Raw genomic sequence first — 21,565 nt, 5'->3', positions numbered from 1 at the left:
ATTCATATACTTTAATAAAAACAATACTATTTCACCTTAAAAATGAATTTCATAAGTCAATATTATTTTTTTGAAAATGTATCAATTTTCGATTAAAACAACATGAGAATAAAATTTACGCAAAATTATTTTAAAAAATGGTTTTAAAAATTTACAATAGATGAAGAATAAGATTGCAAGAAGTTTTGAAGTTTAATTTTAAGAAAAAAAATTCGGATATTATTCATGGATCTAAGTAATCTGATATTTGAGTATCGGCACTATGCATAAAACATATATTTATAGTTTTTTTGGAGTTTTATGATTTTAAATATATTCAAATTTGGCAATCCAATAGATTTTTAAAAAATAGGTAAATAAAAATAGATTACATATGCAGCAGATTTAGAACATGAAACAAATCTTATAGTGACCCAAAAAAAAATTCATGATCCAAAAAAGAAAAAATTTGGCTAAATGGGAATCAAACCTTGGCATAATGAATCATTATGTCGCATGTTTCCACTACACCGGCAGTTCGAAAAATACCCTTGGTGGTTCTATTTAATAGCTACTCCCAACGATAGGCGGTGTCCCCAGCTTTAGAGAGGTGGTAAAAGTAAGGAAAATCTGGGTAGATAAATTTCATTTTGTAAGAAAAAAAAACAAGATTTTTGTTTGCCAATCACTCCAAATCAATTGATTCTACGAGTCTAGATCAAGGATCATACACAATTAATAATAATATTGTTTGTTTTCAAAAAAGAACTTTTAATGGGCCAAAAATTGAAAATTTTTAATTTCTCTGGTTTAAAGCCAGAATTTGGCCCATTAAAAGTGAAACTACTATGGTGTGTAAAAATGTCAAAGTTTCCCCTCTATATTTTTATTCGAAGAAAAACCTAAATGATTGTAATTTGAATGAAACTATTTTATTTTCCTCAAATGCCCTCAATGTACTTCTTGTTAAGACCTGTGTCGCTGTCAACTGTGTATCGTTCAACTGGAATCATCTTTCGGATTGGACGTTTTCCGAATTTCTGGAGATGATCGATTTCGTCCAAGACATGCTTGGATTCGTTGTCTGATGATTGAACAGGAACTTCAACGGCAACAAGCTGCTTCTCGTTAACAATATCTTCTTTGCCTATCTGTGAATTGAACTTCTTACGAGGAAAAACAATGACTTTCTGAACAATTCGTTTTTTGGCTAGTTACTTGCCGGTGAAAGATGAAATCTTTTCGCTAGCTTCTTCGTTCTTTTGTTGTTCGATAGCAGCTTCGTCATTTGATGCATTACTTTCGTGTGGAACTTTGGCAGCAACTAACTGTTTCTCTTCAACAACATCTTCTTTACCTGTTGATGGATTAAACTTCTTTTTAACAACAGTTATGAATTTGTGGACAACATGACGTCCTTTCATGCGTGGGAATCGCTTCTCTTCTTCAGTTGAAATCTTCTTGACTGGATTCATACGTTTCTTAACAACTGTGACGTATTTATGGACAATACCCCTTTTCGCGGCGTTTACGGGCCATTGTTCATCTGTTTCACCGTTCTGCATTGCATGTTTGTCTTCTAAATACTCCTTATGTTTATTCTTGTTAACAACTGTGATGAAACTGTGAACAATTTGCTTCTTAGAATTCTTCTTACGAAGGATCTTATTGCCTTAATTAGCGGTCAACGCATGAAATGATTTCATCACCAGTTTGCTTCGCTTCATGAAGTTCTTTCTCTTTTTGCTTCTTTTCAATCATTTCCGCAATTTCTTCGAGCAGTTCCAAATTTTGATGACGATTTCATTTTCTTTAATTCATCATCATCAGCATCATTATTTTATTAAGCATTTCCATCTTTAGCTGATTTCTTTTTATGAAGTTTCGATTTTTTGGTATCTTTAGAATTATTTTACGACGAAACTCCATCTATATCTGTAGTTGTTTTACGACGTGATTTCTTCGGCTTTAGTGGTGAATCTTTCGTTGAATTTCTGCAACCTGAAGTCTTTTTTTTGAGGAGTCAAGTCATCTTCTGCGTCAGCTTCTGTTTTTCTTATGGAATATGACAAAGTATGATGGAATACTTTTATTTCCTATATGTTTGAAAAAAATATCCTTTGGCATAATTTTTTTGAGATCCTTTGGATAAAAGATAATCAAGGTATTTAATCATTATGTTCTGTAAAGAAATTACCTGCTTTAGGGTAATCATTGATATGTATCTCCTTGTATTCAAAATTCTGAGTGTTTCCTCGGTTCATGGCTTTTTTTAGATTACGTCTCACATCATCACATCAACTTGAGGTACTTTTATTATGCAAAGATATATCTTTGTAAAATGAGTCTATTTTTTGGTCAAATTTATTAGTGAATTATGAATGATTATAAAGAAAAAAAGGAAGACAGCCAAACTAACTCATTAGCAAGTATTAGCAATGTATGTGATGAGGAAGACGAAATTTTTGCAAAAATTTCGAATGTTGCCAATAAAATCCAAGAGATTGCTAATTTGCAAACACAACTAGAGGAAAATTCCGATAACCAATCATTTTGTGAGAAAATTCATAACGAATTAATGTATATTTCTTCAATATTGAAGGGTTTATGGGAAGATTTACAATCAATTTTCTCAAAAGATCTTATTACTAGCTATAATGAAGAGAAAAAGTTAGAGCTAGCCCAATTTCTAATAGATTTAATACTAAATTCTGACTCTGAGAATAGATTGAATGCATTAATTTGTATTTCATGCCTGCTTCAACAAAAATCAACTTTTGCAAAAATATTTATTGATCTAAATATCGTTGATGGGTATATCCATTTCATTTCCAATGAAGATATTTCATCACAAGAATTTTCCATTTTATTGCATTCATTAGCAGTTTTGATATCATTTTCTAAGAAAATATACACAGATTTTATTGTAGGAAATCTCCCAATAACATATTTTCATGAAAGAACTTTAGATTTTACAGATGAGATATCATTTAAGAGCTTGGTTTATTATTCATCAGTTATATCATCATACGAGACAGATCCATCTCAAATTCTAGAAATATTAGATATATTTTCTACTGCAATTCGATTGAATATTACAGAAACATTCGGAGACATCATTTCTCACTTGCCGCAAATGATTAGGACATGGCCAGATAATTTAGATTTGAATATATTAATGGATTATAACATATATTTTTTAATTTCAGTGATAATAGACGGAAATCTCAATATTCCAAACATTAGTTCACAAATACTATATGCATTGGATTCAGTTTATTATTTGCTATCAAGAGATATTATTCCTGAGTTTGATTGGCTAGAAATTAAAGATTTTATTTACAATATCAATCAAGACCATAGAAGGTCAGCTTTGAATGTTCTTTGGATGTTATGCACTAAAAGTCCAAAAATAGTATTAGATATAATTCCTGTGGAAGAATTTCCAGAAATTTTTCAAATCCTATCAAATGATTGCCCATCATTGACCAAAAGTGTTTTTTCTCTGTTTGTATATAACTATTTATTAATAATATCTCCTCAGCAAATCGCTAATTTAGTTCTTGAAATTGAAGACTTTCTTTCTTTTTTTGTAGACTCATTAGGATCAAAGAATGAAATAATATCTATACTAAACATCATAATGATGGTGCTCGAATCATATGATTCGCTTCCAATCGATCAAAGAGCAGCATTTTTAGATATTGTTAGATCATGTGATAACTGGGATGAATTGGAAGAACTGTTAGAGAGTGAAACCGAAATGGTTGCTCAACTTGCACAAAATCTTAATTCTAAATTCCATGAATTTATTGATTGATTACTCATTGGCTTATTTCAATGGATTTCAATTAATTTTACATAGGTAGTATTAGTAATCATCAAAACAAAGATATCGTTTTAACGACCAAAAATTTTGAAATGTTTATGGATTTAATATATTGTTTTTAATAAAATATATGATTGTAATCTAATAAGGTATATTTTTCGACTGAACGTATTATTTGTAAAGTAACGATTTCCCATTTCGATGAGTCAAAGCGTTATTCAGAATTATGAATACACAGCTTCTCATATCAGTGATTACATTATAGAAGGTAATTTCTTTGATATATTTGAGATCAAAGACATCAAAAAGATCATGAAAATTTCAAATTTAACAGCGAACGACTTCACCGATCTTCTTCAACAGTCACATCATACTATCAAAACAAATGAATTATATGCCTGTACTCGAAATTCTAATATTCACATTCAAAACATGGAAGATGTTATTTCAACACTGAAATCAATGAAAGAATACATGAAACTCAGAATCCTTGGTGGTATTATTGACTTTTTAGATCACAAAGCGAACGAAATTCTTGAATCTACAGCGAGAATTCAAAAACTTCAAACAGAACTTAACGAAATCCAAAAACAAAAACAAAAAAGTGACAACAACGTAAAATCACTTCAATTTCAACTCAATCAAATTAATGAAGAAAACACTACATTAAAGAGAAAGCTTTCTGAAAGAGAAAGTAACACAAATCAAAATGAAGGAATCAATGCTGATAAAGAAATTCTATCAAAAATTTCAAAACTCAAGGAATCAGATGGTTTCCAAAGTATTTACAAATTTATTGATGAGCTTTCATCTCAAGAAAATCAAAAAATGATTTCAAAAGCATGTGAAGAAGGACTTTGGGAAAGGAAAACTCCTAAATCTCAATGGTCTGATGAAAAGAATGTACTTCATGTAGCAAGTGAAAAAGGAAATTTCAAACTTGTTAAATCACTGATTGAGTGTGGCTGTGATAAAGAATCAAAGAGTAAATCTGGATATACTCCACTCATTTATGCATCACAAAATGGTAAACTTGAAGTTGTTCAATATCTTATCTCTGTTGGAGCTGACAAAGAAGCAAAAGATAATGAAGGAAATACTTCACTCATGAAAGCATCAGAAAAAGGCCACTTTGAGATTATTAAATATCTTATCTCTGTTGGAGCTGATAAAGACGCAAAGAGTAAATATGAATCTACTCCACTCATGAAAGCATCAATGAATGGTCATCTTGAAGTTGTGAAATATCTTATCTCTGTTGGAGCTGACAAAGAAGCAAAGAGTAAATCTGGATATACTCCACTCATTTATGCATCACAAAATGGTAAACTTGAAGTTGTTCAATATCTTATCTCTGTTGGAGCTGACAAAGAAGCAAAGAATAATAGTGGATATACTCCACTCATTTATGCATCACAAAATGGTAAACTTGAAGTTGTTCAATATCTTATCTCTGTTGGAGCTAACAAAGAAACAAAGAACAACGAAGGAAAAACTGCATTCGATAAAGCAAAAAGTAATGCAAGAAATTATTTACTACTATGCAATTCCATTAATATGAATAAAGAAACGGCCATTTAAACACAATCAATAGTTTTTGAATAGGAAAAGTAAGATCGCCCCTACCATTTTGGTTGTATTTTTTAAAAAAATAATAATTAAGGGTGCACTTACCACTTTCTGACATTCGCTCAATTTTTTTTGACAATCTTGCTTTCTTTACAAATTTTCTAATGTAAAACATAAATAATTTTGTTCGGGTAAAAGTTATTTTAAATCACTACCTAGTACCTTACATTAATGTTATACATTTTTGCTATTACAATAAAGATACCTTGATATTATACGAGCATGTCAGACAGTGGTAACTACACCCTTAAACAATTTTTTGCTTTTTCCTACAAGTGCAAAAAATGTGCAATTCCAATTATTCTACAATCCCTCGAAATACGTGTCGAAGACGTGATAAAGCCGTCGAAATACGATAGAATTACTATAATTACAAATTTCAAATAAAATAAGGCACGATTGTAAAAAAAAAAGTCTCGAAAATTGCAAATGCAAGTGGAAGCCCTACCTGCAGATAATTTTGAGATACGAAAAAAAATGGGATTAATTTGGATATCAACTCGCATGGTTTTTCCCAAGAATTAATAAAAGAATGCTACAATTACGAAGCAGAATTTACAATTCTATCTTTATATTAAGTATTATTGTTATTTTGAAGATAATTTTGGTAATTCATGTTTAATTTACTTTCCTTCCTTTGTTTTGTGAATGTTTGGAGAAAATATAATATGTGATCATATAATTGTTGTCTCCGACAGCAAACTCCACTATATAAGCTAATTAGAACTTACTAAATATATATTTGTAAATATTGGTCACTGATTATTACTACTAAAAGTTGGACTACATCTAAGTAAATTTTAAATTTTGAATGCATTTCTTACGGCTTTATTGTTCAAATATTAATGAACTCATATAAAGGAATAATAATATCATGAATTAAAATTAGATTTACCAAATGTGATAAAGGTATGGAAATTTTAGACAACATAGTTTACAATCGAATAGTATATCATTATTCCATCATTTATTAAAACTTCGACAGGTTTGTCGAGCATTCGACGGCTTTATCATAACAGCGACACCTTTTTCTTGGGAGTGCAAGATTTAACCTTCGATCTTGATAGGTTATAATTATTGGTACTATACGATCATATATGAGCTTGTATTTTTTGTGCATAGAATATCAGGAACAGCTGATAAAGCGCTTTCCACGCTAAAACTTTTCGCCACGTTAAAAAAGGTGACAGCTTTCAATGAATCCTTCTTTCAACCAAGTTTTCTCTGTTATAACGAGGGAGGGCCAGAATAGCGCAGCATCGAAATATATTTCTGAAGTTGAGAATATTAGGAATCAATTTCTGCAGAAAATGAAAGTTCGATTTCCAAATGAGATTACTCAGCAGAGATTAGTATCTGTAGTTGATAAAAATAATAAAGATCCATCATACACTAAATTTTTGGTATCAATAATTGCTTCTGTTCGTGACCAAAACATTTTAAACTATGTTCTTCAAGTTATCTTTGGTGGCGAACTAAATATCTACTCCCAAGATGTTTTTAACTATATTTCCAATTCGATATATGATAGATCTTTCAATGAACTTACTCTAGACGCTGTAAAGAACTTTCGCGCTTTATATAAGTTCATTTCCTCCAAAGACACTCAAGAATACAAAGCTATGCAAGGAAAATTACTTCTTAATCTCGTCCATTCGATCGATAATGGCTATTTTTCAGAGATAAATCTTCAAAATTTAACTTTCGCCGTAAATGAATACAAATATCACCAATATCTACAAGGTCCTCAATTCCTCTTACTCACATCAGTTCTTATTATCAAATTACTCCGATTTTTCCAAGATGTAATTTTAATTATTAATAATTCTAAATTCAGCAGAGAGCCGAAGTCCGAAACTCTCAAAATTAAGCACATTGCAGAAGATTTGTTCACTAAATTCTCAGGATTTACTGTAGATTTGTTCGCAAATCACGCAAATGAAATTATGAACTATATTCCTAAAGAAGTCACTCGTATTCTTTACGACCCGAGGTCTTATCAACGTATGCGCTTCAAATTAGAAGAAATTTACAAAATTGTCGAAAAATTACAATATAATGAAAAGAAATGCCGAACCGAGTACCAGTTCAATTACTACATCATCAGCTACAAACTCTACAAGCATCTCTTCATTTTATTTACAGATTATACAAAAAATAAAAATGATTCAACAATTTTACAAGGATTAGACGTAGAATTCTATCCAAAGTGCGAACTGTATGACATTGATCTCATTGCTTCAGACATTGCTCGTAATCTATCCCATAATTGGACATTTTCTCAAGATCCCTTCCAAATTGTTGCATTTGAGCGTCTCATACATTTAAAGCTCGATACGTTATACAGGTCTTTCGACAAATCAGATAAATCTCCTGTAGTTGTTGCAAATAATACATATGAATCGTATTTTAATGCAATTTTTACTGATATTCTCTACTGCGAGCCTGTTATTGGCACAACCATAAACGATCTGCGCCATTACTTCATGCCACTGGGCTTCTTTTTCATGAACGAACAATTACAGGCAAAATTTGCCGATATAATTGGTCAGAGACTTCTTAACGGAGATTTTCAGTCATTCAAGCGTCGCTCGCTTGGAATTCTTACACAGTTATATGAGAAGACCATGGATCCTCCCAACTCATTCAGAAACAGATTAAAAGCAATTCCTCGAAACCAAATTAACGAAAAATTACTCAGAGAATTGCTTTCCGCAAGCACAGTATTAGAAACCAGACGCATACCAGACAATATCATCAATTACAACAAGAATGGTGGCACTCTCAATTCGGCTGAAGGATTTATGGTGATGCAAACAGCGAATGAAGTCCTTCAGGCGGCCATTGAGGAGATAAAGCAAGAGAAAAAGGTATCTCCTAACAATGGAAACACCATTGTTGCTGTAATTAATGGTATTTGTGGTAGTACTGTTGAATCAATCAAAATCTTAATGGATAAGATACAGTTCGAAGCATCGTTCTACTACGCTGTGAAGTTTGATATCGCGACTCAGCCATTTCTTATCTGGATAATGAGAAATAACTTGTATGAGGAATTTAATAACAATTCTTTCATTGCAAATGAGAATCCTAAGGTTCTTGAGACTGCATTAGTTCCCATTATCAAGGAAAACATACATCCTTGGATGAGATTAGTCACAAAATGTAATTTCTTCGCAACTAATGCGAAAATTCTCGAAACTGTTTGTTTCTTTGCTTCTGTTGGTGTAGTTCAAGACATGATTGATTTAGACACAACTTTCGACGTCGTGGACTTACTAATAACGTCAGGAAAGCAGAATTGGCATCCTGATGCAAAATTCAATATTTTGTCACTTTTGCGAACACAATTTTTGACACCACCTGATTTTATTAATCATTTTTCGTTCTTTGAGCAATACTTTACCCAGATTCCCCAGTTTGCGATGACATTTTTTGAGAATCAGATCAAATTAATGGGAGTTACTGACCAGATCATGGAATTCGTCAAGAAACTACATTCTATAGGCGGAGAATGCTCTAATTGGTCTAAGAAACTGTATTCCATTCTCTCCGCAAACAGAAGAACGAATTCTTCCTCTTCCTCCTCTTCTGCAACTCCTTCCTCGATTAGCTCACCTATATTAGTACTATAAATGTTGTTTTTTTTATTTATTTATAATTTTTTTAAAGATTATTTTAATTATTTTCTCTTTTCTCAGAGATAGAACTGTTTTCGTTCAGTATAAGTATACTAATTATATATCCCAGTCAATATGGGTGCATATTACTATAGATAATTTCCTCGTTATGTTTTAAATATGAGGGTAACTATCCTAAAAGGTCGAGGACTCTTTAAAAATTGACAGGTCATCCATTTGGAACTTCAACTTGATAATTTTAGTTAAATGATTGTGAATTCATATATGAAATGTACTATAGATCTTTTAAGATGGCAACAAAGAAGATCATGAACTATCTCATAAATAAAGCTTTATATTTTTCTGGTTAAACATTATATGCATCATTATCTTTATTTCTGAAATAGAGGATGAAGAAAGGTTTAAATAACGTTAACTTTATTAAGGGTGCGCGGGAGACGATAAGTCACCCTCAGAAAAGCACCTTTAAGGTTAATATATTGGATGCTTCTAAACTTTCCATTCCACACATTGCAATATGATTAAGGTTAATTTTGAGTAGTTTACTTATCATCGCCTGGGCACCCTTAAACTTTAATGGAATGGCAATCCGAGTATAATTCGATATGAGGGAATTATAATAAAAGGATTGTGACCTTAATTTCTTGTTATTCATGTAAGAAATATATGTCATCAAGAAAAATATAACTAAAATACTACAAAATTTAAAGTTTTCAAAAACAAAAATATATAAAAATATTATCATTCTGACTTTCCAAGAAGTCTTTCTCTTACAGAAACATTTCGGTGCATTAACAATGAAGCCATTAACTTATTATCTGTTAGATAATAGTATCTAAGCATTGCATCATAATAAAAATCGTGATTTCTATTTTTCATGATTTCTTTGTATTTTTCTAAAGCCATTTCTCGATACTGTTCTTTTGTATATTCATCATTTTGGCTTTCTACTTTATCAGATCTATTTGCATTTTCTTCATTTCCACAACCATTTTCTTCATTTCCACAACCGTTTTCTTCATTTCCACAACCGTTTTCGTCAATTCCACAACCGTTTTCATCATTTCCACAACCGTTTTCATCTACTTTTTCTTCATTTCCACAACAGTTTTCGTCAATTTCTTCTTCATAATTTCCATTTTCTTCTTCATTATTTCCATTTTGCTCTTCATAATTTAGATTTGATAAATAATCGTAGAAGAAGGCTTGCAAGAAGTCTTTTAGATATAATTTCTGCAAGTCGTTTTGATATGTAATTTTCAAAATCGGGTAATCATCTGGATGCAGATCTTCAGAAGTTTGTTTTTTAGGACAGAAAAATGTAGGAATACCAGATAAATCATTAGAGTCTACAAAAAATTCTATATCAGCTAAATTAATCTCTATATCAAGAATACCTATCAATGCTTCAAATCGATCTCTGTCTTCATTTATTCCGAACCAAAGCGAGTGAAACCCTTTGAGGGCACTTGTAACAACATTTTTTTCGTCATCTTCTTCCTCATCAGTATATAAATCCATTATTTGGTCATGAGAAATACGTCGATTTGTTTTGTTGAAATTTTCATGAGCAAGTGTCATTACATAATTATATCGGTCCTGGTACTGTTCAAAGACTTTACATTGGTTCAAAATATCAATATCTGTTGGTCTGTTATTAGGATCCTTATCCAAACATTGTTTAATGATATCTCCTAATTCATCACCTTCTGTAAAATATTCCGCAGCTTTGTTATGAAGCTGTTTTATGTCAAATGATTCAATATTAAATTTTTCCCCATTTTTTAAAATTGATTCCGCTTCTAAAAGGATTTTTCCGAGTTCAAAGATATCTACTTTATAATTGTAATCTGCACTGCTTAGTTCTGGTGCGGATGTTGAACCACTGATAGCTGTCTTCTTATCAGAGTTGTCTACTCGTACGTATTGAAAATCGTCAATAATATAAAGATCTTTATTGTTGATTTTGGCTCTGCATATAGTATCGAACGGTATGTGACGGAAAATGAAGCCTCTTTTATGCATAAGAAACAGATAATACGTAAGATCGAAAAGTAAATCCCACAAATTAATATCTTCGGGATTTTCTAGCTTTTGACAGACAAATTTCTTACGAACTATTAGTAATACGAAATTTCCATTTTCTTTTTTGTTCTCGAAGTCAGAGATTTGATAAAATTCTATGCTTTTTTTATTGAAAAATGGATCATTTAGTCTGAAAATGCCCCAGCATGTTACATCCCAATGATTAAATTCACCAAGATTCGCTGAACTAACTTCTAAGATTTCAAATATTCGTTTTAATTTTCGATCTTCGCTTTTTTCAAAACAAAAGGATTTGCCTTGTAAATTTACATCGTCCATTGCTTTAGTTAAATCATCAATTGCTGTTTTATTGTTAATGGGCTCCAAATCTGCTAAACTTGCCATTCAATGGATAATTTATTATAATTTTTGGGTCTACAAATAATTAAAAAAGGGGAGATTTATTAAATATTTTTTTTATGGAGACAATTACTATTCCATACGGGAAAAAGGTAAAAGTTACAGTTCCATCAGACAGTGAAACAACTCTTACTATTAATGGCGCTGCTATTTCTGTTGAAAAAGAGATTCCTACATCCGGGCGAGTTGTTATTTATTTATCATCCATCCAAAATGGTAAAGCAGGACCAGAAATTGCTATTGCTCCACTTACAATCGGAAAAGCTGAAACCTGCAAATTAGATTACATATTCGAACCAACAAACCAATTTATTCTATCTACAAAAGGAGATAAAATTGATGTAGTAGTTCATACTTATCTCATGAACTTCGAAAAACCTGAAATAGAGATTTTAGAATAAAAATATTTGCTATGTACTTTAATTAATTCCAATTATCAGAATAATTACAAGAAGAAAGTGCGATTATATTATAAATTTTACATTAAAATACCAAATTAGAAATGTATTTTGCATGAATTTCCATAAAAACGTTTGAATTTGCTTACAAACTCAAGCTTATTATGCATTGTTCATATTGACTAATATCTTTAATGAGATTAAAATTTTTATTATTTTATTTTCATTAAATCAATTGATTTCAAATAAACAAACATATCTTTATACAAATCATAACAAAAATATTATAAACAAATAAAAATATTAAAACAAATTAATTAGATATTTTTCTGATACTCTTTGTTGGGCTATTTGAGAGATCATCAACCATTTTCTTGATTGAGAACTCATTGTCTAAATCTTCCCATATTGTTGGTTTTGGAGGAAATTGCTGGAATTCGGGGAATTTCCATTTTTTCTTATTTTTTTGTTTCTCTTCATCAGAAGAATAAGAAATCGAATCACTTGAAATCAGCGAAATCGGTTTGATGTCTTTTAATGGAGATTTATGTGCAGACATAAAACTACTGTTTTGCTGTTTATGATTAGATCTGCTCACATAAACAGGAACGTATTCATCGAGCAAAGAATCACAAGCATCTTCCATTAACTCGTCATGATTCTTTCCAACAAATTCTTGCTTGTTTTCTTCTTCAGGAACTTTCTTTCTTTTTATTCTCTTCTTCTTTTGTTGGCTGAGATTTGAAGATTCTTCATTCTGAATAATCTTCCTTGGAACAGAATTCATCCTTCTCTTTCTTGGATTTATTTCTTCAGCAATTTCTTGTGGGCTTTGATTAGGAGTCAAAGGTTTTGCTGGAGTATGATTTCTTCTTATTTTTACATTCGAACTTTCTTCTTCAGGAATCATCGTTTTAGGCGAAGAATGTTTTCTTTTAACATTAGAATTATCTTCATCAAAATCAAGTGTTTTTGGTGAAGAATGTTTTCTTTTAACATGAGGATTTTCATCTTTGTTGTTGATTGATTTAGATGGAGAATGATGTCTTTTAACCAAAGAACTTTCTTCTTCAGGGATAATTGTTTTTGCAACTGAATGATGTCTTCGTTTTCTGATTGGATTTTCTTCTTCGGGAATCATTGTTTGAGGAATTGAACGAGTTCTAACATTTGGTTTCTGTTGAATTTCATCATCAGGAACCATAGTTTTTGGAGGAGAATGATGTCTTTTCTTTGGAACATCATCAGGTATCATTGTTTTAGCAACAGAATGATGCCTTCTTGGTCTTCTTTCTTCGATGTTTTCTTCATTATTTACTATTTCTTTTTGTTTATTTCTTCTCCTTCTCAATGGTTTCGTATGAGATTTTTCTTCAACAACAGGTTCTTTTGGTTTCTTTTCGGATTGAGATCTTCTGTGATGATTCTTCATTTGTTTAATGATAATTAATCTGTTGTTTTCTTCCTCGTTTTTCTGTCTTTCTTCATCAGAAAGTGTCAAATCCAAGTGATTTATTTTCTTGACTTCTTCGAAATCAAATTCATCATCAGACTCCAATTTCTTTTGTCCTTTTCTGAATTTGTGGATTCTATCAGCTGCAGGAGAATCAACTGGAGTTTTCAGTTGTTTGTCACTTTGATTCATCAACGAAAACTTCATTTTATTCTTCTTCTTTTCCCTCAGTTTCTTCGCATAAGGATCGAATTCATCAGAACTTTTTGAAGTGTCACTTTTCTGGAAAGAAGAACTTCTGAATTTCATTTCATCTTTTGATGACTGTGAAAAAACAAATTTCGGAGACTTTGGAGATTTTTCAGGTGACATAGCTCTGTTTTGCGGTACCATAGAAAGAGATCTGTTTCTTGCAACAGGTTCCTTTTCTTTTTGTGGTGATTTATGTCTTCTTTTTTGTGGTTTATCATCATCAACATTAATAATAAACGGTTTTTCATTTTTGACAAAAGTTCTTGAACGATTTTCTCTTCCTTGGAAACCAATTTCTTCATCAATGATCAAAGAAACAACTTTCTCTTGTGAAGACTCTTCTTTATGCAAAGAAAGTGATGGTTTATCATCAAATATCAATGAATTCGATCTTCCTCTGTTTTCTTTATTCATTGACATTCTAAACAACGTGTTTTCAGTGTCTTTTATTTCAATCTTCGGGAGATAATTTGGATTTGTCTGGTTCGTCATCAATATTGACAAATCCTCGTTCGAAATGAATTCAGGGAATGAATTATCACTCGACATTTTATAAATAACAAGAGGAACATGGAAAGGATCACTTGGTTCTTCACGAATATTCAATCTACAAAAGTATTTCTGCATTTCTCGAATTTCTGACTTGTTTTGCGTCCTTTTTATGTCTTTTTCCGGCCAAGAAATAAGAATTTTCGTTTTAATTTTGAGATAATTTTTCAAAAATTCAGAAAATTTTTCTTTGTCGGAATTACAACCATCGATATTCAGTCTCATTGGGAAATCTATATCATAATACATCTGTAACTGTTTGTACATGACATCGTTGCAATAATTATCACTTAAATCAATGTTTGGAACTTGTTTTTTAACGAGAATTGAAAATAAATATCCGACCATTTTCCCAACATTTTTAATTTGATTTCCTCTCATTACAATCTTCTTTAAACATGTACATCCTTCAAGATAGTTACCAAACAGTTTGATTTCATTTGCTTTTTCATCAGAAAAACATTCAGAAACATTCAAAAATTGAAGATATTTTTGTCGACTTAAAAAAGAAATAAAAGATAAATTCACGGGATTTCCGGACCAATTTAAGCCGACAAAATTGGAGAACGAAGTGACACTGAACAAATCATTGATAGAATTCCAATCCCCTTGTGTTGCGCTTTGATACTGGAAGGATAATTTGAAAAGATGCTTTGTATAATTCCTGAAAATTAACTCGAAAAATGATCGCATGTGAAATCCTCTCCATTGAATGGAATCAGCGAAAATGGACTTCAAAAGGGGTGGCATCTTCTTGTTGTAGTCAATTCGTTTGCTACAGATGTTGTTACTAACATTTATCATCCTCAAATTTTGGAGATTTTCACGATATAATGATAAACTCTCAAAAATTGTACTGATATCGATTCCTGTACCTTCTAAACTGATAACTGCTAATCTCTGAGTATAAAGGGTCTTTAAATTTACTGAATTTGTGTTTGCAAGGTTGATATATCTTGGAGATTTTCTAATTGCAGGGAGAAATGTCTCGTAGAAGTAAAATGTTTGCGTAGTAAATGTTCCATGAAAGGCGATCGATTTAATTGGCTGTGAATTCATTGCTGTAAGGATGGATTGCATATTTAAATCTGAAAGTAAAGAATTCGTGAAGCTTAATGAGTTGATTTCTGTATGTATGTTATGAGCAATCGTGTTCATCATTGCGTTAAACTCTTGCGGTACTGGTCCGTCGAAATTAATTTGTTGGATTTTAGAACCTTTTGACAGGAAAGAAATGAAATCCTGATACTGATCAGCAGTAAGAGGAAATTCAATTATCAATGTAGTTAATGATGATATTAATGGAACAATGGAAATAAAAGGTGTGAAATTTTCTTGTGTAATAATCATCGTATCTTTGCTAAATTTAAGTATTTCTCCTATCTCATCTGCATATTTCGGATACTTAATTGTCGCCCTATAATAAGCACTTTTAGGAGTTGGTTTAGATTTCAAATTCAGATTAATAGCCATGAGTTCTATTGGTGTTAATACCATTTGTAATGCGTCACCAATCTTTTTGATAAGTTGAGATCCTTCTGGAACTTGTAACGAATATGTCGTTGTTCCAATTACAATAGTTAACTGCTCATCTTCATAATCAAATTGTTTGAAATCAAACCAGGTGTATTTTTCTTCGATTTTCTTTCCATTGTTCTTCACAACGGCTAGTCCAGAATCAGATAAAACAATGATTTTAGTTTTATCGAATAAACCACCTTTAATTTTAACTTCTTCACCATAAAAAGGGTGCAATGGACGATTGGCACTTTGCTTTACAGTTTTAAGTGCCAAATCTATTGCAGGATTTGACATCTTTGATTATAAAAAATAATTCTATAGTTTACATTTTGGAACAGTAATTTTCATTCATTGCTGGATTCAATTTGTTATCATAAACATGCTTTAAATTTCAAATATTGTTGATAAAATACTATCTTTATTCTTGTTTATGAATTCATACGCATCCTTTCAAAAATTCAATTAAATAGAATGGTTACACAGGTTAAATAAAAAATTTAGTGATTCTACTTTTTTATAAATTTTTCGCTGAACTTATGCAGAGTATTGAAATTTATGGCATTTAAGCTAAAGGACTCAAATGGAATAAATTTATAATTTGTAAAGTTACGATTTCTCATTCCGATCAGTCAAAGTGTTATTCAGAATTATGAATATATTGCTTCTCATATCAGTGATTACATTAAAGAAGGTAATTTCTTTGATATATTTGAGATTGAAGACATCAAAAAGATCATGAAAAATTCAAATTTAACAGCGAACGACTTCACCGATCTTCTTCAACAGTCACATCATACTATCAAAGCAAATAAATTATATGCCTGTACTCGAAATTCTAATATTCACATTCAAAACATGGAAGATGTTATTTCAACACTGAAATCAATGAAAGAATACATGAAACTCAGAATCCTTGATGGCATTGTTGACTTTTTAGATCAAAAAGCGAACGAAATTCTTGAATCTACAGCGAGAATTCAAAAACTTCAAACAGAACTAAACGAAATTCAAAAACAAAAACAAAAAAGTGACAACAACATAAAATCACTTCAATTTCAACTCAATCAAATTAATGAAGAAAACACTACATTAAAGAGAAAGATCTCTGAAAGAGAAAGTAACACAAATCAAAATGAAGGAAACAATGCCGAAAAAGAAATTCTATCAAAAATTTCAGAACTCAAGGAATCAGATGATTTCGAAAGTATCTACAAATTTATTGATGAGCTTTCATCGCAAGGAAATCAAAAGATGATTTCAAAAGCATGTAAAGAAGGACTTTGGGAAAAGAAAACGAAACCCAATCGAAAAAAGATAGCACCTAAATTATTTCAAGTTGATGATGAAAAGAATGTACTTCATTCTGCAAGTGAAAAAGGAAATCTCAAACTTGTAAAATCTCTGATTGAATGTGGCTGTGATAAAGAAACAAAGAGTAGTTGGAATTATACTCCACTCATTTATGCATCAAGAAATGGCCATCTTGAAGTAGTTAAATATCTAATCTCAGCTGAGGCTGATATAGAAGCAAAGAGTAAATATGGAGATACTCCACTCATTTAGGCATCACAAAATGGTCATCCTGAAGTAGTTAAAAATCTTATTTCTGTTGGTGCTGATAGAGAAGCAAAGAATATATATGGATATACTCCACTCATTAAAGCATCAGGTAATGGTCATCTTGAAGTTGTTCAATATCTTATATCTATTGGAGCTGATAAAGAAGCAAAGGATAATAATAGACATACTCCACTCATTTGTGCATCAGGTAATGGTCATCTTGAAGTTGTTCAATATCTTATCTCTGTTGGAGCTAATAAAGAAGCAAAGGATAATAATAGACATACTCCACTCATTCGTGCATCACAGTATGGTCATCTTGATATTGTTAAATATCTTATCTCTGTTGGAGCTGATAAAAATGCAAAGAGTGAATTTGGAAATACTCCACTCATTTATGCATCATCTAATGGTCATCTTGAAGTTGTTAAATATCTTATCTCTGTTGCAGCTAATAAAGAAGCAAAGACTAAAGATGGAGATACTCCACTCATTGAAGCATCGAAGCAAGGTAAACTTGAAGTTGTTAAATATCTTATCTCAGTTGGAGCTAACAAAGAAGCAAAGAATAATAAAATAAAAACTGCATTCGACGTTGCAAGTAGTGAAGTAAAAAGATATCTACTTTCTGAGCAATCTCATTGATCTAATTTATGAAATGGATATTTCCACCCAAAACAACAGTTTTTGAATAGTATCAATCAGATCACTCTTTATCCCTTAGTTATACCCTTTGTTTCCATGAATTTCCTGATAAAGTTATTTTTCCACATCGAAAAGTGTTTATAACACCCCACTTATTATGAATTTTTAATTTATTATCTGTTCTTAGCTGATAAAGAATAATCTGTGATATTTTGCTCGATGCCGATATTGCATAATTTGAGCAACTCATAATTCGGCATGTATAGGTATTTAATTTTATTTATTATTAATAATAAAACAAATTTTTAAGGGTACACGTACCTCCTTATGACATAGCCTTCAAATCTAGTGTTTAACACTTCAAGCCAATTGCCCGAAATTTGAATGAAAGTCAGATAGGCGTAAGTACAGACTTAAGGATTCACCAGCTTAGTATATTCCCAAATAGGGTTACCGATTTGTAAGTTTCACCTCACTAGAATGATTTCCCGGATTTCAAGCTTTTATGTTTGATCTAATACATCATACACGGAAATTTTTAACTCAAAGCTTGCTTTGTTATTATCAAAAATTGAAATTCTCAGACATACGATTATTTTTGATTCAAATGCTGTTCGGCATTAAAAGCAAAAATAATCATATATCTGAGAATTACACTTTTCCGATATTTTTGGGTCGCTTCGCGCCCCTGACAAAACATCGGAAAAGTGTAAATTTTAACTAAAACGAAAAATGGTAATTTAAATAGTCTTTTGGTTCATATATGGTATACTTTCATAAATACGATTATTGGAAATTCATTAATCGAAGATGAAAAAATGCGGTCCACTGACACTTTCTGCTGCTGAAGATGCAAAATTTGTCATTAGGTTACAACAAAGACTAGCAGATCTTACTGCTGATAATATGGATCAAAGAAAAAGAGAAATTTCAGAATCTTTTTATGCAAATTCTCCAGAAAAAGTCCGAATTATTGTTCATGAATTAATTTTATTAACTCATATACGTCCACTATTGATAAATCGTTTAGTTGAAATGACCAGATTCTTAATTGCGTTAGGATCTTCAAATTCTAATTTCCTTAACTTCAAAGAGTTCATTAAATTCGAAGTATTTCACAGTTCTCAAGACTGGAGAACAAAAGTACCAGAATTATTCTTTTTTAGAAAACTTTATTTGGCAAAATTTTATACGACACAAGAAATCGTTCAAACAATACTTAATTTCCCAAGACATCATGAAAACATCTACTTCTTATTCTTCTGCTACTTTGCTCCTGAAATTTGTGAGTATGATAAAGAAATTTTCATGAAAATTTTAAATATTACATACGATTTACAGAGAATGAAGAAGTGTCTTAAGACAATTCGCAATAAATTCGAGAATTACGCAGAAACATCATGGGATGAACATTTAATTTTAATTAATCAAGTTTGGCCAACAGAATCAATTCCTTACGCCATAGAACACAACGAAACAGCATTTTTAGAAACATTTCTTCCCAAAGAAGAAGAGGAAAAGAAGGAAGAAAAACCTAAAAATGATGAAAATGACGAAGAAACAAAAAGTGACAAAGAGGAAGTAAAAAGTGAACCTAAAAAACCTCATTTTTCACAGTGGATAGAATTCGATGAAGGATACGATTGGAACCAACAAATCGATAAGAATCCATTAGAAATATGTCCATTGGCTCAAGAACGTCCAACATATATCCAATTGGCCGCATTATATGGCTCCGAAAGAGTTTTTTCATGGCTCAGAAGACAAGGAGCTTTTGTTACGGAAGATGTCGAGAAATACGTTAGTGCTGGTGGCAAATTAAGCATATTAAGAGAATGCGAGCAATGCGGTATTGTTTTCGAGAAATCCTTTGTTTACGCGAGCGAATACAGACGAGATCATGTTTGGGATTGGATCAACAGATCAAATAATGTTCAATACGAATGGGTTAAAAAAGAAAATTATTTGAAATGTGTCGTAACTAACAATATGAATGTAATGCTGTATTACGCAAACAATGGATTCGAGCCATGTCAAAGAGATGATGAATGGAGAACTCCTCTCCATATTTGTGCAATTTGCGGACATGTTACTGGTTGCAAATTCGCAGGAGGAGCAATAAAATGTGATGTAAATGCAATTGATACTTACAAAATGACTGCTGTTCATTACGCGTGCAAAGAAGGATGGTTAGACATTTTGGAGTATCTTAGTATAAGAGGTGCTGACTTTAACAGAAAGGATAATGCTATGTGGACACCTTTACATTATGCAGCACAATTAGGAGATATCGAAATTGTTAAATTTGTTGTGAAACAAAGAGGAGTTATGATCAACGCTAAATCTGAAACTGATTGGACTCCTGTTCACGTTGCAGCTGCTGAAGGACATGTCCATATTTTGGAATATTTCTACTCAATGGGTGCTGATCTTTATAGTGGAGATATTTCCAAAATGACTCCTCTTCACATCGCTGTTAAATACGGACATTTGGAAGTTGTTCATTTTTTGTTGAAATTAAATGCTGATCCAAATTTGAAGGATTCAATGAACAAAACTTGTTTGATGATGTGCGAAAGTCCAATAATTCGCCAGCTACTTATTGATAATGGAGCTATTGAAACAAAAAGACGCTGGTAAATTTTTTAATTAAATTATTGTTTGAAATTAAACTGTTTATTCTATTATATACCTAACTATTTTTGTAAATATTTTGAGAAACTTAAGCAAATAAACATTCAACACTTTGTTATCTCAGGTTATGAATTTAATTCATAGACATCGATAATTGAAGGAAAAATGATCGTAAATTTTCAAACCCGGTAGCGCTTCTGAAAATTAGTTGAATTTTGAATGCAAGATAATGCTGATTTTGTCACAATAAGTACATGTTACCTGAACAAAACAGCTCAAAAGTTCAGATACAATCGAAAATCGACATTTAACGAAGTTTATCAGCAAATTATTCAATATTTAAAGTTGCCATCTGATGAAAAATACAAAATTTTCGTAACAGATAATGCACAAATGAATCAATTGTTCGAACCAAACATGAAATTAGCTGATTTTCAGATAAATTCCGATACAACGTTTATCATATCTCCAATTAATTACCAATTTCCTCAAAATCCACAAAATATGAACAAATTACAGACAAACAATACGTTTCTTTCGAATAATCCATACTCTATGAACAATAATCTAAATTCAACAAACAATACAATCAGCGTTCCAGTTAATTTCCCTTCAAATATTACTCCCATGGACTTTGATCCATACATGTTCGATATTAATTCAAAAATTGTCGACTATAACACAAATTTTGGATTTCCAACCGGCCCTGACAATAACATTTCACGTTTTGATATTAACCAATCAGGAAATGACTCTATTTTGTTTAATGTTTACGATGGATACGAATCAAAAGATCCAATTGTAATAAAATTGCTTCCAACGTTTAGTTTCGATGAAACTCTTACGGTTTTACTAACAACTATGAGTACAGATAGAATCGGCAGATACATATTACTTCTAGAATACAATAATGGTAAAATTCAATTTTTTTAATGAAGATCAATTCATAGAATCCTATTGTTGCTATGATGGAATGAACTTATATCTATTCCATAGAGATATGCAGATCTGTGTCAACATGGAGAATCAT

At 31.2% G+C, this 21,565-nt stretch overlaps 9 protein-coding genes and 1 pseudogene across 10 annotated transcripts, besides 2 other annotated features; 7 read left to right on the top strand and 3 right to left on the bottom strand.

Annotated features, from left to right (window-relative positions):
• Window positions 1-716: 716 nt before the first annotated feature.
• TVAGG3_0381120 lies at window positions 717-1,726 on the bottom strand (annotated as a pseudogene). Its single transcript has one exon — window positions 921-1,544. A coding segment is annotated over exon 1 (624 nt).
• A 531-nt stretch (window positions 1,727-2,257) lies between these two features.
• On the top strand, window positions 2,258-3,884 carry TVAGG3_0381110 (armadillo (ARM) repeat-containing protein family; the record flags this gene model as incomplete). Its single annotated transcript, XM_001583182.1, has 1 exon — window positions 2,357-3,799. One exon carries the CDS (start codon window positions 2,357-2,359, stop codon window positions 3,797-3,799), a length of 1,443 nt encoding a protein of 480 aa, XP_001583232.1.
• A 125-nt stretch (window positions 3,885-4,009) lies between these two features.
• On the top strand, window positions 4,010-5,389 carry TVAGG3_0381100 (protein ubiquitination; the record flags this gene model as incomplete). The annotated part of the gene is made up of 1 exon (XM_001583183.1): window positions 4,010-5,389. The coding sequence occupies one exon, from the start codon at window positions 4,010-4,012 to the stop codon at window positions 5,387-5,389; it is 1,380 nt and encodes a 459-aa protein (XP_001583233.1).
• Window positions 5,390-5,466: 77 nt separating this feature from the next.
• Window positions 5,467-5,687: a mobile genetic element.
• A 726-nt stretch (window positions 5,688-6,413) lies between these two features.
• TVAGG3_0381080 (uncharacterized protein) lies at window positions 6,414-9,086 on the top strand (the record flags this gene model as incomplete). The annotated part of the gene is made up of 1 exon (XM_001583184.2): window positions 6,748-9,072. One exon carries the CDS (start codon window positions 6,748-6,750, stop codon window positions 9,070-9,072), a length of 2,325 nt encoding a protein of 774 aa, XP_001583234.2.
• Window positions 9,087-9,503: 417 nt separating this feature from the next.
• Window positions 9,504-9,644: a mobile genetic element.
• A 118-nt stretch (window positions 9,645-9,762) lies between these two features.
• On the bottom strand, window positions 9,763-11,511 carry TVAGG3_0381060 (protein kinase-like (PK-like) family; the record flags this gene model as incomplete). The annotated part of the gene is made up of 1 exon (XM_001583185.1): window positions 9,820-11,508. The coding sequence occupies one exon, from the start codon at window positions 11,506-11,508 to the stop codon at window positions 9,820-9,822; it is 1,689 nt and encodes a 562-aa protein (XP_001583235.1).
• Window positions 11,512-11,573: 62 nt separating this feature from the next.
• Window positions 11,574-12,095, top strand: TVAGG3_0381050 (nucleoplasmin core domain domain-containing protein; the record flags this gene model as incomplete). Its single annotated transcript, XM_001583186.2, has 1 exon — window positions 11,583-11,924. The coding sequence occupies one exon, from the start codon at window positions 11,583-11,585 to the stop codon at window positions 11,922-11,924; it is 342 nt and encodes a 113-aa protein (XP_001583236.1).
• Window positions 12,096-12,160: 65 nt separating this feature from the next.
• Window positions 12,161-15,990, bottom strand: TVAGG3_0381040 (ribonuclease inhibitor domain-containing protein; the record flags this gene model as incomplete). Its single annotated transcript, XM_001583187.1, has 1 exon — window positions 12,235-15,990. One exon carries the CDS (start codon window positions 15,988-15,990, stop codon window positions 12,235-12,237), a length of 3,756 nt encoding a protein of 1,251 aa, XP_001583237.1.
• A 340-nt stretch (window positions 15,991-16,330) lies between these two features.
• Window positions 16,331-17,259, top strand: TVAGG3_0381030 (protein ubiquitination; the record flags this gene model as incomplete). The annotated part of the gene is made up of 1 exon (XM_001583188.2): window positions 16,432-17,259. One exon carries the CDS (start codon window positions 16,432-16,434, stop codon window positions 17,257-17,259), a length of 828 nt encoding a protein of 275 aa, XP_001583238.1.
• A 1,452-nt stretch (window positions 17,260-18,711) lies between these two features.
• TVAGG3_0381020 (spectrin binding) lies at window positions 18,712-20,579 on the top strand (the record flags this gene model as incomplete). Its single annotated transcript, XM_001583189.1, has 1 exon — window positions 18,712-20,541. One exon carries the CDS (start codon window positions 18,712-18,714, stop codon window positions 20,539-20,541), a length of 1,830 nt encoding a protein of 609 aa, XP_001583239.1.
• Window positions 20,580-20,754: 175 nt separating this feature from the next.
• Window positions 20,755-21,468, top strand: TVAGG3_0381010 (uncharacterized protein; the record flags this gene model as incomplete). Its single annotated transcript, XM_001583190.1, has 1 exon — window positions 20,755-21,468. The coding sequence occupies one exon, from the start codon at window positions 20,755-20,757 to the stop codon at window positions 21,466-21,468; it is 714 nt and encodes a 237-aa protein (XP_001583240.1).
• Window positions 21,469-21,565: the final 97 nt, after the last annotated feature.

This window comes from Trichomonas vaginalis, chromosome V (assembly GCF_026262505.1).
Source record: "Trichomonas vaginalis G3 chromosome V, whole genome shotgun sequence".
In the NCBI taxonomy this organism is placed as follows: domain Eukaryota; phylum Parabasalia; order Trichomonadida; family Trichomonadidae; genus Trichomonas; species Trichomonas vaginalis.
Note: the sequence above shows the minus strand (reverse complement) of the source record. Positions and strands in the feature narration are given on the sequence as shown.